Source organism: Carassius gibelio, chromosome B21, assembly GCF_023724105.1.
Source record: "Carassius gibelio isolate Cgi1373 ecotype wild population from Czech Republic chromosome B21, carGib1.2-hapl.c, whole genome shotgun sequence".
NCBI classification, from domain to species: domain Eukaryota; kingdom Metazoa; phylum Chordata; class Actinopteri; order Cypriniformes; family Cyprinidae; genus Carassius; species Carassius gibelio.
Genome location: NC_068416.1, coordinates 27345564 through 27361737, shown reverse-complemented (window position 1 = coordinate 27361737; position 16174 = coordinate 27345564). Strand labels below are relative to the sequence as shown.

Sequence of the window (16174 nt, the reverse complement as noted above, 5' to 3'; positions counted from 1 at the left end):
TTCAGGAGTCTGTAGACCTCCCCCGTCATCCATGTCTTCTGGTTGGCCCGGACAGTGATAGTTTTTGTGATCGTTACATCATCAATACACTTATTGATGTAGGCAGTATCAGTCTCTGAGTACTCCTGGAGGTCAGTGGTGTTATTGCATGTGGCAGCCTGTTTAAACATGTCCCAGTCAGTTGTGTTGAAGCAGTCCTGAAGAATCTCTGATGATCCTTCTGGCCACACTTTAATCTGTTTGTAAACTGGTTTGGCGACTTTAATGAGTGGTCTGTATGCAGGCATTAGCATAACAGTGATGTGATCTGAGGCTCCGAGGTGGGGGAGGGGGAGGGCTTTGTAAGCTCCTCTCTGTGTGGTGTAAACAAAGTCCAAAATGTTATTACCTCGTGTTGGAAAGTTGATGTGCTGGTGTATTTTTGGAAACACACTCTTAAGGTCAGCATGGTTGAAATCCCCAGCTATGATGAGAAAAGCATCCGGGTGTGCTGTCTGCTGCTCACTGATGTGTTGGTACAGTTCATTAAGTGCGTCGTTCCTGTTGCTGGTGATGTTGAATGGGGGAATGTACACTGAAATGACCAGTATGGCAGTATATTCCCTCGGCAGATAGAACGGCCGGCACTTAATAATCATAAACTCCACCAGGGTTGAGCAGTGTTTGCTGATCACAACAGTATCGCGGCACCACGCGTCATTGATGTAAACACAAAGCCCGCCGCCGCGGGTTTTTCCTCCCGCGACGAGAGCTCTGTCCGCTCGATAGCACGTCAGCTGGTTGAGCTGAATAGCGCCATCTGGACCGCTGTTGCTGAACCATGTTTCCGTGAACACAAAAACACAACAGTCTCTTACAGTCCTCTGAGTTGAGCGTAGTAAGTGAATGTAGTCCAGTTTATTGTCCAACGAGCGTACGTTAGCCAGTACGATGGTGGGGACAGATGGCTTGTGTGGGTTAGCCGTTAGCCTAGCCCGGATACCTCCGCGCTTCCCCCTCTTCTGCTTCCTCTCACACCGCTTGTGGCGCCTCCGCTGCGGGCGAGATGCAGTAGTGGGAGTCGATTATGGTGAAGGCCTCCGTAGCAGATCGAGATCCCGCAGCTGTTCCGCTTGCGTGGAGTTTAACTGTAAAAATGCGGTTCTGCCGACATCGAGCAGAAACTAGCGACTGTATTTGCGCTTACAGACAGGTAGACGCGACGACAACGTGGAAAAACACTGCGACTCACAAGACAAAAAACACGAAAACACTTTTCTGTCGGGACAGAGAGAAGCCGCTGCGTGTGGACGCGCCGCCATCTTGGATTTTTCCCTTAAATATACATTTCAAAATAATTCTGAAATTGCATTATTTATTCATCATCATTATTTATTCATCGATTAATCGAATGGTAGTCATGTTAGCACCTATTAAAAATGTAATCTTTTTATGTGTGTCAGGGGCGCCGAACAATTGGTGTCTGTAAACTTTTAAAAAGCATGTGTCTTGAGGCTGAGCTATAAAAGGCTTGTTCCAGATTGTCCTCAGACCCTCCCACATTTGATCTTAGTGAATACATTTTGTTTTTATGTATTTTGGCGTCATGTGATTGGACCATTTGAAGGATGCAGTGCAGTATCTCTTCTGAGAAATGTGATTTTATCTTTACAAAAAAAAACTTTCACAAGGCGTTCAAAACAAGAAGAACCAAAGAAGCTTGGACGGAGCTGGATGCGATGCAAGTCATGCCTTTTGTTTTCCCTGTTTGGTATTTCAAAGTCTTGTCACTGAAGCATTGTGGGCAACGACACAGAAGGTAACGGAGACAAGCACAATGGCTTGTGTAGATGATGCAGTTATGGACGTGTCTCTTTTGCAGTAAAATACAAGTCTTTATGCAAGTATCGTTATATGCACAATATTAAAATAGATAAATAATACAACGGCCCTTCCTCAGTTGGACATACATTCAGACTGAAAACTTGACAAATATATTGTCAATACCATTCAAAATTAATGGACTAAGTATTTAGGAGATTAGTTTTAGTATGTATAGTGCAAATAGCTGCTGCCAGATGAAAATTAAGAAATAAATTACTTCTAGGTGTATATTACTATTTCATCGATTTGCTACTGAAGGCCTTTGTTCTAACCCTTTAATATAAATGGCTATTTTTTTAATGATTACAAATGTTCAGTGATTACTGATATACTCACATTAAACAAACACATTCACTGATTTGTGTCTTATTTCATGCTTTAGCAGTGGATTTTAAAAAGAAATCACTCTTTCAGAGACAAAACGTTTGTCTAAAGGTTAAATATAGTTTTACAAGAAAGAAAATCATGCCATTCTTTACAAGTTTAAGAGATTTTGTGAAGTCTTGTTCCTCAAAATAACTTCAAAGTGTTTCAATATGACATTATGATAATAGCTGGTCAGTGCCACAGATTTTCTAATAATTTTCACTATTTGTGTTGATTTCAACCACGTGGTCCATGAATTGTCTAGAAATCTGCTGCTAATATCAGATTGTGAGTACATTCATTTTTTTATTTATACAAACGTGTTCATAAAATAAGGTTTTTATGGATTTTCTATCTGTTGATGCTTTACTATAGGTGTTTAGCACATTGAAATTACTTTCTTGTATTGAAATCACTCAGTGTTCATGACTGTGTCAAAGCAGCTTTACAGTATCAAACTGGAAAATAGTGTCAATAATGCAATAAAAGCCAGATTGTCCCGTACATGTTCTCCCGCTCTTGCTTCAAGGTTGAGTGGTTCAGGTACGTCGTCATAGTCATAGTAGAAGTCTTCCATTGAGAAGAGCGAGATAGTGAAGCCTCATTCACAAAAGCAGGGCTCTTGTCGAAGGCCTTGAAGAAAACCGAGCTCCTGCAAGTTTTCAGCAGCCGAAGGCTCGCTTTACTACACTGCCTGCAAATATGTGATAGTTTCTTGAAATAAAGGTTCATTTAATGTGTTGTAAACCTGTGTGTATGTGTATTTATGTACTTTTATAATTCCCTCATGTTTCATTTACTCATTTGTATTCATGTTTTCCCTTGTTGTCAGAAAATAAAATATAATTATTACATTCATGCATTATTTCAATGACAAAAAAATTTATGAATTCACATCATGTTTGTTTTGTTTATGTGACATAACTCAGTTTACATTTTGCTTACGTTTTACTTAAATATATAATTATCATTTAGGTCCCTGGAGCACAAAAGCAGTAACACAATTATATTTGTAGCAATAGACAGTAATACATTGTATGAATCAAAATTATACATTTTTCTTTTATGCCAAAAATCATTAGAATATTAAATAAAGATATTTTGTAAATGTAAATATATTTTGTAAATTTCCTACTGTAAATATATCAAAACTTAATTTTTGATTGGTAATATGCATGGCTGAGTGCTTCATTTGAACAACTTTAAAGGCAATTTTCTCAATATTTAGATTTTTTTTTTCTCCATTCTCAGATTCCAGATTTTAACACACCATAATTACTGCTCAAATAGTATTTATTTAAAAATTTATATTAGAGAACTAAAATATTCAACTTATTTAACTGAAAAAAATTCAGCTGTGTGGTCACACTATAAGTAAGCAATGCATGACGGTTAAGAAAACAATATTAATGGTGCCTCTCCATCGCTCTCAGAATAAAATTATACTGTAAATGTCATCGACATAATCATGTATAATATGCTCAGATGTTTACCAAAAATTGCTGAAATACCTGTATAATGACGCTGTTGTATATCGTACCTAAACCCATTCAAATGTATCGTCAGTTTGTTTGGAGAGTTCCATGAATCACGTGACGCCGGCGAGATCAAAGAGAGACGTCACGCACATGGACCGTTGGCTAAACGTCTGATACATATGGACACGAAAGTGCAAACACTTCAAGAATGTCAAAGTCGTTATCGGATAGGATGCAAATGCAAATATTTCTTAAAAAAAGAAAATCCCAATTTAAAAATACTTTTAGGTATAATATTATTTTCCCAAACACATCTGAAAAAGTTTAAGAAAAAAAAAAACTGCACACGTTTAAAAAATAATTTATTGTTCATTATGTACAGGAAATAGAAAACAGCGTAGAAAAGTCATTGTCCAGGAAACTCTGTACACTGCATTGAGAAGACACTCTAAACTGTACAGAACTCAAGAGTACCGACACAAACCCACAGAAACCAGATCAAGACCCTCAGTCCACGTGAAACCACATCATCAGTCCTGTGACGTCAGAGGGATTGTGGGTAATCCGTACCGTGACTGCGTCCGTGAAGCTCTTTGGTTTGTGAACATGATCATCAGGAATACTGAGACAGGAGGAGAAGCCACTGAGACCTGCAGGTTTTACAGGGTTTGGGCTCTCGTCAGCTGGTTTGAGAGTCACTGAACCAGATTAAACCAGACCAGACCGGTCTAAGCTGCTCGTTTGAGCCGTTCGGGGGGAAATAAAACAATAAAATAAAGATGCATCTCATTAAAGCTGCTAAATACTCAGAGACGGTTGTCAATAATGCATAAGAACTACAAGAAGAAGAAGAATAACACAAAGGCATTGATGCGTGTAGATGGTTTGGTCCGGTGTGAAGGCAGCGCTAACGAGACGAACACTGAACACATTAATACTGACGATCTGTTCACGTCTCTGTCCTGCTGCTCAAATAAATACACAAACCTGCAATAATGCAATTCAGAAACAACACAAAATCATCACAAAAATAACAGTCCGCCGAGATCTAGTGGTGGAAAACTGCTTTTTTGAGATTAATATCATGGCTGTAAGATACGATTGGGGAATAAATAATGCATGTGTTTGTGTTGAAGAAAAGCTATGATGTTTGGTCAATGAACAGTCATCAGCTCATGACTTAAAAACCAATAAAACCTGTCAGGATCAGACCGGAGATGATCGCAAAGAAGCTGCATCCAGTAAAAATCATCATTAACATTCAAACACAAACTCAAAGCCATAAAAACACGCTGATCGATAATCACTGATTCCCACAGAACTCATGATTCTCACACACTGCAAAAAACACTTTCTTAGTATTTATCTTTAGAATTTTGTTTTATTCTTTCCAGTACAAATATCTAAATATTCTTAAATTGAGATCGATTTACCAGAGAAATGAAATTAAAAATGATTTTGCTCATTTTGATCGGATATTATTGTTTTCTTACAGAAATTAAGCAGGTTTAAGCTAATTTTTTTATTTATATAGAAAATGTAGTGAAAAAATAAAAGTACAAAATAAAAAGAACAGATACAGTGATGAATAACTGCATACTTTGATGTACAATAATGTTGACTATAAAAAAATAAATAATAATAAAAAAGAAAAGAAAAAAAAAAAAAAACTGTAAACTGCTTTTATGCCTTGATTTAAGATATAACATTTTGATTTTTATCAGTAGAATTATCAAAATGAAGCAAGTTCATGATAGGAAACAGAAAAATTAATTTTTCTCTGTAAGTATATATATATATATATATATATATATATATTTTAGAGAGAGAGAGAGACATGAAAATAGAAATAGCGATTAAAAAAGGCATGTTCAAGATTAATAACAAAAAAGATCACTATCAATAATGAATTTTTAGCATCTTGCATAATAAATTTGTCAAATAATGCATGTGTATGACTACATCACAAGTCTGAAAAATTATCAAAATTAAGAGTTTATGCTTAAAACAAGAACAAATATCTGGCAGTGTGTAAATTTTTTTTTGTAAAATACAAATAAACAATTTAAATGGAAACTTAATTCTTAAATATTATAAAGAAAATACAAAATGTTTAGCAAAAAAAAATCTAACTGATACTTGTACTTGTTTTAAGCATGAACTCGATTCACTTTGATGACTTTGATCAGAAACTGTATTTGTGAATGTATTGTGATGTCAGAATGATCAGATGTTTGTACTGGAAGAGCTAAAAACAACCAAAGACACAAATACTAATGAAGAAGCAGATGTTGTGCAGTGTGGAGGTGAAGAGAGGAGAAACATGATGCTGCTGGCCACAGGACGCTGAGAACACAGCAGACACACACACACACACACACACACACGTCAGGAGAGCGTGCAGTCGTACGACCCCTCCTCCAGCGGCTCCTGCTCCTCTGGCTGCGGCGGTGTGTCGTCCAGGGGTCGAGCGCTGGCTCCTGTGGGGCCGTCCGAGGGCAGCGGGTGAGCAGCGGTCAGTTCCTCGGCTCGGGGCAGCAGCAGAGGAGGATCGCTCAGTTTGGACGTTCCGGTCAGCTGGAAGGATTCGGCCTGGACCTGCTCCACAGGAACCTCCAGGAGCTTCAGCAGCTGAGGACCAATCAGATTCAGGAACGGCTTGTAGCCCAGACTGACCACAAACACAGAAACACACAGACACAGAGAGAGAGAGAGAGAAAGAGAAATTCATATTTTATTCATCAAGGATGCATTAAATTGATCAAAAGTGACAGTTAAAATATTGATAATGTTCCAAAATTGTTCTATTTATAAAATAAGCACTGTTCTTTGAACTTTCTATTCATCTGTGAATCCTGAAAAGTAAAGTAGTAGCACTGTTTCCACAGAAATATTGTGCAGCACAACTGTGTTCAACACTGATAATAATCAGAAATGTTTCTTGAGCAGTAAATCATCATCATATTCTGATTTCTGAAGATCATGTGACACTGAAGACTGGAGGAATGATGCTGAAAATACAGCTGTGCATCACAGAAATAAATTACACTTTAACACAGATTCACACAGAAAACAGATGATTAACATTAGAATAATATTTCACAATTTTAAAGATTTTTGATCAAATAAATGCAGCCTCGGTGAGCAGAAAAGACTTGATTAAAACCATTAAAAACTATTACAGATACAGTAGTGCATACATAAAAAAAGGGCATTTTTGATATTTAAATGATCTTTATTTTCTCATTAAATGTATATGGTTAGCACTTAACACATTAAACGAATAGATGAGTACTGCCAGTGATACTGACCAATCAGACGAGGCCCAGAGGTCGACAGCTTTCAGGCCGGCTCGGATGCTCTGGACCGTTTCTGCTGGGACTTCTGGACTGTCCAAAAAGCCCACGACCTGCTTAATGACAGCGGCGTCCCGTAAGATCAGCCCGATGACCACGCACCACTCCAGACAGCCGGCCTCCATGAAGACGTGCAGCAGATACCTGTCAATCACAGTCTCGTCAGCACCTCGTCATCAGACGCTGCACACACACACACACACACACACACACACACACACACACACACACGACTCCTCGATCATTCATCAGACTCACCGCAGCTGCACCTGACTCTTGTGAGGACCTTTATTGGCCAGCTCCATAGAGATGTGCTCCAGCTCTGATTGGCTGAGACTGAGGGTGGAGACATTCTCGTCGACCATCATCCAATCACCATCCACCATGGAGCTGGTCTCAGTGAGGTCTGTGGCTGAACCGATGCTGCACTCCTCTCCTGATGAACAGAAGCAACATGAGACAGAGACAGAGAAAGAGAGAAAAACACAGACAGGTTTAACACAAACCTTTGTTGATGAGAGGAGAGAGAAACGCCTCCTGCGTCTGTGGCCCTCCGTGAGAGGAGGCGGAGTCCAGTTCCTTTGAGACCGCCCCCAAACTATCCAGCCAGCTGTGATTGGCTGTGGTGTCCATGTCACTGTTCAGCAAACTGTCTGCAGACTGAGACTTCAGCAAACGAGGACTCAACACTAATGAGACAGAGAGAGAGAGAGAGAGAGAGAGAGATCACGTGATTGGTCAGCCATAACAGCTCATTTACATATAGTTACAAACACAGCCTGGGAAAAAAATACAGGTCAGTTAAACCCTAGTTTAAAGAAATACAGACCAAAATTACATTTTAAAATAAAACAATTGTAAACTTTCTATTTTTTTATTTATTTATTTATATATAACATTTAGATAAAATTAAAAATAAACAATAAAATTAACAATAATTTAATAATTTATACACACAGACACACACATCAAAACAAGTTTTATATAAAAATTAAAAAAATATTTTAAAAAATATAAAAATATTGAATTTGATATTAATTAAAAAATGTAAATAATAAATATCTAACAAATATCTAAATATGAATAATTTTATTTTTATTTTCCTTCATTAAAAAATGATATGAAATATGAATTTCAAATATGAAAAAAATAAAAATAATATATATATATATATATGTATATATATATATATATATATATATATATATATATATATATATATATATATATATATATATATATATATATATATATATATTTTTTTTTTTTTTTTTTTTTTTACTTTTTATTTGTATTTAGATATTTAATATAGAGAGAGAAAAAATATAAATTATACAAATGTGTGTAAATAAATATATATTTTTTTTATTTTACAGGTGGAAAACACATTCACACACCTGGGCGGCAGCGTCCGTTCTTCAGCGGCGAGTTAATGGAGCATGCTGGGATTACAGGAAATGGCCACAGGAAGTCCTTGTGCAGGCATTTGAGGGCGGTAACGAAGTCGTCGATCCGTGCAACCCGCGTGCGCTCTCGACACAGCCAGCCAATCAGCTCGAAGCCCAGCTGGGCGGAGAAACAGCCCAGATCCCGCAGTCTGACCTCCTCCAGCAGGTGCCGCGCGTGACGCCACAGCATCATATCAATGTAGAGATTCTCCGCTGAGTCAGTGTCCTTACACCAGCTGAACACACACACACACACACACCATCATCATCATCATCATCATATACACTCAACCGTGTGTGTGTCAGTGTTGGTCAAGATACTTCAAAGTACAAGTTATTTAGGGCTGCGTGATTTAGAGAAAATCTAATTATGATTGGAATGGGAAAAAAGCTAAAAATTAGCAAAAATAATAGTAATAATAAAAATGAGGATGATGATAAAAAATAATAATAATAATTGTTATTACTTAAAATTAACACAAAAACATTTTATTACTATTTATAAAATAATAATAATAATAAAAAAACACTAGAATATATTATAAATGTTATATTATTAAAAATAATTGTATTGGAAAATACAGGAGGAGTATTTCAGGAAAATATAATAATAATAATAATCAATTTTATTTTATTTAAATTTACAGCACAGCTGTAAACGACAATACTAATATTGGTTAATTTATCTTAATTTTTTATTTTGAAAAAGCTTCTCTTTCGTTGACAGCAGCTGGTTTAGAAGTGCTTCTAATTACAAGTTTGAGAAAAAGGTTTATTTATTCCTTCGCTTTGATTCCAGTTTATTTGTGATGACTCATACAGTCCTATTAGTAATATAAAGTAGGTCCTCTCACTTCTATATCAGAGCTAAAACAGCCTCGACCAGCAGCATCTAAATACATATTCTGATTAAAGAAAGAAAGACGGACACGAATTGAAGAATCTTTGTCTTCTGAACAGGTTCAACTCAAATGAATCGGAGCGAGCGAGTGCTTCATTATCTGAGACACACATCTGAATCGGGCATGTTGTGTTACCCTTTGGAGGACGGTCCAGACGGCACGCTCAGGGTCTTCTGCAGGTTGAACTTTCCTCCAGCGATGCTGTCGGCCGACTGAGACAGACTGATGCTGCGGTTCCTGAAGAACTCGAAGCCGCCCGTGGAGCTCTGCTCCTGCAGCGCACACACACACACACACGCACATCAGCACAGGAGCTTCAACACACACACATCTCATCTCATCATCTTCATCTCACCTGAGTGGTGGGTGTGCTGGGCGGAGTCTCGTTCTCCCCTGAACCAATGGCCTTCAGGAAGCGGATCATGTGACGACACAGATCCCATTTGCCCTGCTCCAGAGCCGTGTTGAAGAGCAGAGTGGCGTGCTGACGGCTGACCGCAGGGACCTCCATATTCTGAGAGGAAACATACATGCATAGAAAAAGATGTTCTTCCATCATTACGAAGAAAGCGGCTTAGTAAACCCAGGGTTTAGAAACACATGATTGTTCAATTACTTTATTCACCCAAGAAAAATTAAATAAAATTGGAAATGCAAAATCATTAAAACTTTTAAAATAATAAATTAATGAAAAAAAAATCTGTTTTATGTGTTGACTCTAGTCTTAATATGTAATAGTATATTTAACTGGTAAAACAGAAAATTGATTAAAAATAGGTAATTAAATGATTAATTAAATAATTATATAATTAAATTAAATAAATAAAAAAGTAACATTGCTCGAGTTAAGAATTGGATCTAAAGCAGATTTAAAGGTCACCTTTTATTCAATGCATGGCTCAAATGTAAAAACTATAAATGTTGAAAAATTGTGTTCTTTATGTTTTCAATATTTTCCAAACCAGGAGCCAAAATCTCTATATTTAAGATTCATAAGTAACATAAAAAATACTTTTAACTGCACTTAATTTTAAATACGCAGAATTAGCTAATATTCATTGTTTTTATGAGTCAGAAAACATGTCATTTAAGTTTTAACGTTTCACAATAATTGATATTAATTTGTAAGAATTCATCCTTTAAAGAAATAATATATATATATATATTCCTAGAAATGTGTGTGTCATAAGGGTATTTTAATGATTTTGGCATAAAAGGAAATGGATAATGTATTTGTCTAATGCTACAAATATACCCTGCTTTTGTGCTGCAGGTCACGTATAAACGGTGAGCAGCTACAGTTGAGGGTGATTGTAAGTGAGGTGTGTGTTGTGTATGTGGTCTCCTCCTGACCTGCAGGATGATCAGGTAGGACGCGGCCGTGTCCAGATCCTGTGCCATCAGACACTCCTCGAACAGGTCTTTGGGGTTCCCCACGGCGGCGAACAGGTAGTTCCACAGCGCGTACTCGGTCTTGCGTGCGCAGTGAACGATGGTCTGCAGGAAGAGCGGGAACTCGGTCACGAACTTGGCGACGGTGGGCAGCAGCGGGTCAGGGATGGGCTCTCGGGACGTGGCCTCCTCCTCCAGCACCACGTGCACCATCAGCTCCAGGACGTGAGGGAAGTACGGCAGCGAGGCACAGGACTGCGCCAGCATCAGCGCCTGCTCGCCCAGGTTACGCACCAGCAGCTGTCTCAGGATGTGATGGAGGTAGATCTGGGACGTCCGCTCCACCGTGCAGAAGGGGAAGAGCGCCTCGAGCGAGGACGAGCCGGTCCCGTCGAACAGCACCGTCTCGTTGGAGGCGCCCAGGATCAGCGCGTCCTCGAACAGCACGGTGAGCGGGTAGATGTTGATGAGGAAGGGCAGCATGATCCGGCGCGACAGGAACGAGTGCGGCTTGCGGTGGTCTCTGGGGAACAGAGGAAGCCACACCTTCATCCCCGCCTCGCCGCACGAGAGCCATAAAGCCTCCATCAGGTGGCGTTTCTTGCGGTTGCTGCGGCACGTGGTCCAGACGTTCTCCACGCACTGAGCCAGAACCACCGGAGGACAGAAGGGAAGCTGCCGGACACAGAGGACATCATGGAGTGCAACGGTGATGACACAGAGATGATGTGTGGCGCTTGAGTGGTTACTTAAGAACATGTATTCCTGTATTATTTGATGTGATAAATGTGATCATTTTAAAAGAAGCTGAAATAATGCGGGTTGCTGGATGATTAACAACCTTGCAGCTCGGTCTTAAATGGTGTATCTTTTAAAACGAACAGGACGTGTACTTCTGTAACACAACTGTCTCACTCTCTGGGATCGGGGAAGGGGCGGGGCATCAAACTCACCAGCTTGGTCTGATTGGCCGGCGTGTCCTTCTCTCGAACCTGTGGGCCGGATCGGTCTCTCTGCAGCATGATCAGCTGACCGGCCAAATTCAACAGGATACTCTCCGCCGAACAGGCCTGACACACACAGACAACTGATGAGAATATATACTCGTGTGTGTGTGTGTGTTTATGTACTCTGTCTGTGTGTGTGTACCTGCTGCGGGGCTTTGAGCGTGATGCCGGTCTCCGTCCGGACTGATGTGAGGGTCACAGACACCACCAGACCGGGGTGAGGAATATAGCGGGACATGGACACCTCCTGCAGCAGCTCCACGCTGACCGACGGACTCGGACTGAAGACAGAGAACGGTCAAGAAATGTTAAAGACAAATACAACAAACACCCATTCAGCTTACAAGAGTCTGAGTCGTACACAGAGGTGCCCAAAACTATTAGAGCTCTTGGCATATTTAAGAGTTTTCAGTTGTTTTTGTTGGAACTACTTGCTATGGAAGGAATCTGCCAAACACTGAATATAACATTATGACATGCCATTTATTTCTATAAAAATAAATAAATCAAACTGAAAAATAAATAAATACACCTACATATACATAGTCATTAGATAAAGCAAATTTGTATATAAAAACAATTAAATAAAATATTAAAAATGAAAACAATTAAACAAATAACATGCATAGAGACACATTTGGAAATGTTTATTATTAAAAACTAAAAACAAAAAATAAATAAGCATGCATATACTACAAGACAAATTTGGAAATCCTGAATTATGTGTGTAAATATTGTTGCATGTGTGTAAAAAGCAAAAACACTAACAATCAGAAAAGTATATAATTTGAAAAAGAAAATTAATTTATTAATTTAATCATGTAAATGTAGCACTAACTTTATGAAAGTGAATGTTGCGATACGGTTCAATAATAATTGTGTTTTTATGGATTATTACAAAATAAACCAGTGTGTATAATCGCTGAGGATCTATTTAATGACTGTAGCTCTGTATGATGAGTGATGTGTGTCACCTGTCGTGTCGTCTCTCGATGCTGTAGAGGCAGATGGAGCAGTCGGCTCTGAACAGGATCACCACGTCACGAAACACGTTTAGCAGCAGCGTGTCGCTCTGAAGCTTAGTGACGCTGGCAAACACGTTATCCAGGTTAGATGTGCGCACGTAAAACCTCAGCTACAAACCAAGAACAACAAGAGTCAGCTGATCAATGACCGGTTCGGTCGACACTGATGAATCAGAGGAACGTTATTCAGTCGCTCTTGCCTCTTCCTGCCGGTCAATGAAGTTATAACAGGCAAGAACAACAAAGTCCTCCCACCACGTGAGACCCCCTGTCACCGTCATATTCTGCTCCTGAAACACACACGTGATGTTAGAAAGCTTCCACTTCCTTTCACAGGAGAAGACGGTGGTGTAGGTGTGTTTACCTGGGTGACGTTACCAAACAGTTTCCATTTCCTGGTGTATAAAGAGTAATGTGCAAATCCACGGCGGCCAGCTATAGCCACACACTGACCAGACCAGTCTATAGCTGCGAACTACACACACACACACACACACACACACACACACACACACTTCATGAGTGCAACATAAATGGAACATTTATTGAAATGCTCATTAACATATTTCCGCCCACATTTACATATCATTACATATTCATTATGCATCAACATCTCCAGCACTGCTGCTGACACATTGAACTACACTATTATACAGCGGTTAACCAATCAGAAATGAGCTAATTTACATATACAAGTCTTAAAGGAACAGCAGCAGGATTAGGAAATGGTTATCAGAAACTAAACTGTAAGACAAGAAAGCTTTACTAACATGCATCAACCTAAAGAAATTGTTTACGCAACAATGACAATTTGCTAAAAACTCATCTACATGTTGTATGGGAGTGAATGGGTGCCATCAGAATGGGAGTCCAAACATCACAATAATCCACAGCACTCCAGGTTTTTAACTCAAATATGAGTCCATAATGCATAATAAAGCTTCCTTCATCTACTATTGTCTCTCACATTAAAATCCAGCCACATATTTGTTGTGAGCCGTTTTGATCTGTGCAGATTTCTCTCCTGATTCAGACCAGAACACTTTTTTACTGGAGGAAGTGTTATTATGCACCTGTATTTTAGTTAAATAGTGATGGATGTGTTTCATCTTTTGTGTTCTCCAGATGTTCACTGATGGACTGGAGTGCTGTGGATTATTGTGATGTTTTTATCAGACTCTCATTCTGACGGCACCCATTCACTGCAGAGCATCCGTTGATGAGACACTGATGCAATGCTACATTTCTCCAAATCTGAAGAAGAAACAAACTCATCCTAATTTTCAGCGAATGTTCATTTTTGGCTGAACTGTTCCTTTAGGAGTCGGTTCTTACCCTGATGGGCCAGTTTGTCTCTAGATATGTGCTGTGAATCTGCGGAGAGAGGAACAACAGGTGTCAGACTCCTAGATGCAGGCGGTGTTCTCGACAGTGAATGTGTGTGAGATCCTGTACCTGAACCACCTGCCAGTGCTTGTGGCCCAGTAAAGTGCTGAGACCCTGAGAGAGAGGGGCGGACGCTGACGGCCGGGGCACAGGACTGCCACTGTCCCGAGACGAGCTCTTCTCAGACACACTGTGAGCCTGGGTCGGGTCTCCACAGGTCAGATACAGACGATCCTCTCCGTGGAGCAGCACCTGCTCCTGATTACTCTGATCACACACACACACACACACACACAGAACCGTCTCACTCACTGATACCTGACACACATCTGATCACGCTGCATGTGTGTGTTTCTCTCACGGTGCACGGGTTGACGGTCAGCGCGCTCTTAATGAACTGAAACTGCAGGATGCCGGTCTGCTGGAGTTTCTCGTCAGGATCCGGAGCCGTGTCTGTGCTGGCGATCACCCACAGATGATATCCCTCCACTCCCCAGCTCTAAAACACATTCACATTCACAGATGAGCTTATCAAATCTGACTAACACTGCATTCAGTGTTTATCTGTGATCAGTCCTTGCACTGCCTGGAAACTGAACCCAGTATCTTTGCATTACTGGCCAAAATGATTTAGTGTTTGACCAGTATTGATTTTTTTGATGGTCGATGATCTTAGAAAGCAGGGTGTCTGATTGCACATATATACACACACACACATATATAATTACAGTAACATTACACACACTCACCATAGAGCTGATCTTCAGAGGCTCTTTCTTCGTGCCGTCTGAGTGACAGCTGCATCAGGAAAAAACAGAGAAAATAAAGAGAAACGTTAACATTCAGAGCTCATCATTAGTTGCTGGAGGGAACCTCCTTGTTAAAGAGTTTGTCAAAGGTTTGCAGTGGCGTGAGTGTGTGTGTTTGTGTGACTCACGAGAAGTCCTCTCCGAGTGTGCAGATGAGATGAGCTCCAAACACACTCCACAGAGACAGACCTCCACAGTCCCACGTCACCATCACCACACTGCAGTCTGGAGACCAGCGCAGCATCTTCACAGACCCCGTCTTATTCCACATATCTGACCACAGCACACACACACACTGAATCATGGGAAATGTTCGGCGAGTTCGGGTTGTTTTTCTTTATTAGCAACGAACAGACAAAACATACAAATGATCGTACAAATGCTAATTGAACTAAATAACAAAAATACATAAAAAAAAAAAAAAAACTGCTACAATATTATACAGACAAACACACTTATACAAAAAGTTATACTAAATTGATATATTTTTTTTCTTTAAAAAGTAATTTTATTGTTTTGTTGTGAATATAAAAAGTTAAAAGCAAAATTAAAACAAAAAAATAAATGAAGCTAAAAATGTTGTTTTGTGTAAATTAAATTGGAAATAAATCTAAATCTGAAAAAAAAGTAGAACTGAATAAAAATAAAAAGGGTTTAACCTGTTAACTGCCACTCATGTTTTTGAAGATAGACTTGAATGTGCATGATACAAACCTAAATTTTTAGAATTCATGACTGAAAACATTTTGTAACATGATATTGATGTGCCATTTACATGGTAATGCAATGTCTGATTTTATAATAGGTTTTAAAGGATGAATTTTGAGATGTTATGTTTTCAAGTGATGTATAACTTCTGATGATTTCTAAAATGTGATAGAGAAAAAGGCAACGAGGAAGTCTGTTTTTTTTAAACAAAGGTCAAAGCTCCTTTTGTAATGTAGATTTCTGAGGGTGCACTCTTGTCATAAATCCATCTATTACTTTTCCTACATAATTTTTAACAAAAAATATTGGTATAATATATATTTGGGAGTCTTAGACCTTTCCAACGATATATAGTTTGTCAAAATTAGATTAAATTTGATTGTAATATAGTATAGTCAATGTAGGTGTCCCGTATACGGGACGGGGTGACATTT

The 16174-nt window shown here is 39.1% G+C and overlaps 1 protein-coding gene across 1 annotated transcript in view; it reads right to left on the bottom strand.

Annotated features, from left to right (window-relative positions):
• Positions 1–4052: 4052 nt before the first annotated feature.
• Positions 4053–16174, bottom strand: part of LOC127985871 (guanine nucleotide exchange factor subunit RIC1) — a 31698-nt gene continuing 19576 nt past the window's right edge. The window contains exons 9-26 of the mRNA XM_052588076.1: positions 15161–15305; positions 14973–15021; positions 14585–14722; positions 14293–14490; positions 14173–14211; positions 13202–13312; positions 13038–13127; positions 12787–12947; positions 11955–12093; positions 11759–11875; positions 10767–11480; positions 9769–9927; positions 9549–9685; positions 8461–8747; positions 7570–7752; positions 7322–7499; positions 7019–7207; positions 4053–6378 (exon numbers count right to left, since the gene is read on the bottom strand). Coding sequence (XP_052444036.1) covers positions 6096–6378; positions 7019–7207; positions 7322–7499; positions 7570–7752; positions 8461–8747; positions 9549–9685; positions 9769–9927; positions 10767–11480; positions 11759–11875; positions 11955–12093; positions 12787–12947; positions 13038–13127; positions 13202–13312; positions 14173–14211; positions 14293–14490; positions 14585–14722; positions 14973–15021; positions 15161–15305 — 3317 coding nt within the window. The 3' untranslated portion in view covers positions 4053–6095. The remainder of the gene's footprint in view (positions 6379–7018; positions 7208–7321; positions 7500–7569; positions 7753–8460; positions 8748–9548; positions 9686–9768; positions 9928–10766; positions 11481–11758; positions 11876–11954; positions 12094–12786; positions 12948–13037; positions 13128–13201; positions 13313–14172; positions 14212–14292; positions 14491–14584; positions 14723–14972; positions 15022–15160; positions 15306–16174) is intronic.